At 33.2% G+C, this 1,722-nt stretch overlaps 1 protein-coding gene across 1 annotated transcript; it reads right to left on the bottom strand.

Annotated features, from left to right (window-relative positions):
• Positions 1-20: 20 nt before the first annotated feature.
• LOC105459791 (ATP-binding cassette sub-family A member 6-like) lies at positions 21-490 on the bottom strand (the record flags this gene model as incomplete). The annotated part of the gene is made up of 3 exons (XM_011706048.1): positions 21-50; positions 141-295; positions 382-490. Coding segments are annotated over 3 exons (294 nt in total), but the record flags the coding sequence as incomplete, so codon positions are not given.
• Positions 491-1,722: the final 1,232 nt, after the last annotated feature.

The raw sequence follows: 1,722 nt of genomic DNA, 5'->3' as shown, positions 1-1,722 counted from the left end.
GCATGAACATCCTCCCTGACTTTGTATCTAGTTTTATTTTCAGCTTTCAACTGTCATAACATAAAAATTATATACAGATAATTAATACGTTATTGATATAATTGCTTTTATTTTACAAAAATTATTATTATTATCCTTACCAAGCCAAATAACTCTATTTGTTCAAATACATTCAAATCTGGAAAAACCATATTTTCTTGAGGACACAGTCGTAATTCGTTTCTAATACTGCTCAAGTGCTTTTCTATATTTTTGCCATTTATAAATACTTTTCCTTCTGTTACACTTGTCACACCTATTGAATATAAGTATAATAAGTATTTCCCACAAAATATACCATTAATGTCATTTTCGTTAAGATCTCAAAGTACAATGTAATACCTGTCAATATAGACATAAGCGTAGTTTTGCCTGCTCCATTGTGTCCAAGCAGAGCAGTATTTTGTCCTTTATAAAAGTCTACGGATATTCCTTTCAGGGCATGGACTTTCTAGAATATAATAACGTGACAATATTTATATTTACACATACGTGGGCAAGGTAAACGTGAAAAATTCTCGGCCTGACATAGAAGTGGCACCGAGGGTGTCAAATGGCTATGATTTTTCTTAAGTTTGACCCTTCAGAGGCCTACCAAAAATGTTTCAGACAAATGCGGTTAGTAGTTTGTCTCTTGTGTTGAGTAAAGCGAACAAGTTTTAGTGTTTCTCGAAAAATGGATAAAATTGAATGTCGCGCAGTGAAAAAATATTTTGTTTTGAAAGGTTTAACGCCACCTGAAATAAAAAACGATCTTGATTCCAGCTTCAGAACACTCTTCATCATTGTCAACAGTGAAAAAATGGGCTGCCGAATTCAAATTTCATCTATTATTGAACGTTCAGGAAGTCCAAAAACCGCTACGACTGAGGAAATCGTCGAAAAAATTCATAATGCCGTGTTAAATGATCGACGAGTGAAAGTGCGTAAGTTTGCTGACATTGTAAACATCTCAACAGATTGTATATTCATAATAATAACATCTTACACGAACATTTGTTGCACATGAAAAAGTTTTTAGCGGGATGGGTGCCGCGTTTGCTAATGGTCGGTCAGAAACGCATTCGCAATTGCAGTCAAAAAACTTCATGAGCGCTTCGAATTGTTGCCACACTCCGTACTCACCAGATTCAGCTTCCCTACCCCCCAATAATTTTCATGGAGTTTTGCGACTGTAATTGCAGACATTCGTTTTTTTCATTTTTCGAGAAACATTATAAGTTTGCTTTACTTGACACAAGAGACAAACTACTAACCGAATCTTTCTAAAACTTTTTTGGTAGGCCTCTGAATGATCAAACTTGAGAAAAATTATAGTCATTTGACATCCTCGGTGCCATTTTTATGTTAGGCCAAGATCTTTTCACCTTGCCCTCGTACATAGCAAAAATGTAATATTCATATAATGAATCATGAAATACAAATTTGTATTTTGCAATACAATAAGATAAATGGCCAAAAAAACGACCAAAAATAAGAAATAATAAAATATGTAATAACTTCAACGACCGAAACTTCAAAAAAAATTATTTAATTGTTGATTTAACATTTTCTCGCTTGAGACCCAAGAAATAGTTATACTCCATCTATTTATCACATCTTTGGACTATATCTTTGAAATTCTCCATTTCTATCAATTTGGATTGTTCGATTTTTACAATACTCAATTGGAACATTTTATAT

Source organism: Wasmannia auropunctata, unplaced genomic scaffold, assembly GCF_000956235.1.
Source record: "Wasmannia auropunctata unplaced genomic scaffold, wasmannia.A_1.0 LD333693.1, whole genome shotgun sequence".
Taxonomy (NCBI): domain Eukaryota; kingdom Metazoa; phylum Arthropoda; class Insecta; order Hymenoptera; family Formicidae; genus Wasmannia; species Wasmannia auropunctata.
Note: the sequence above shows the minus strand (reverse complement) of the source record. Positions and strands in the feature narration are given on the sequence as shown.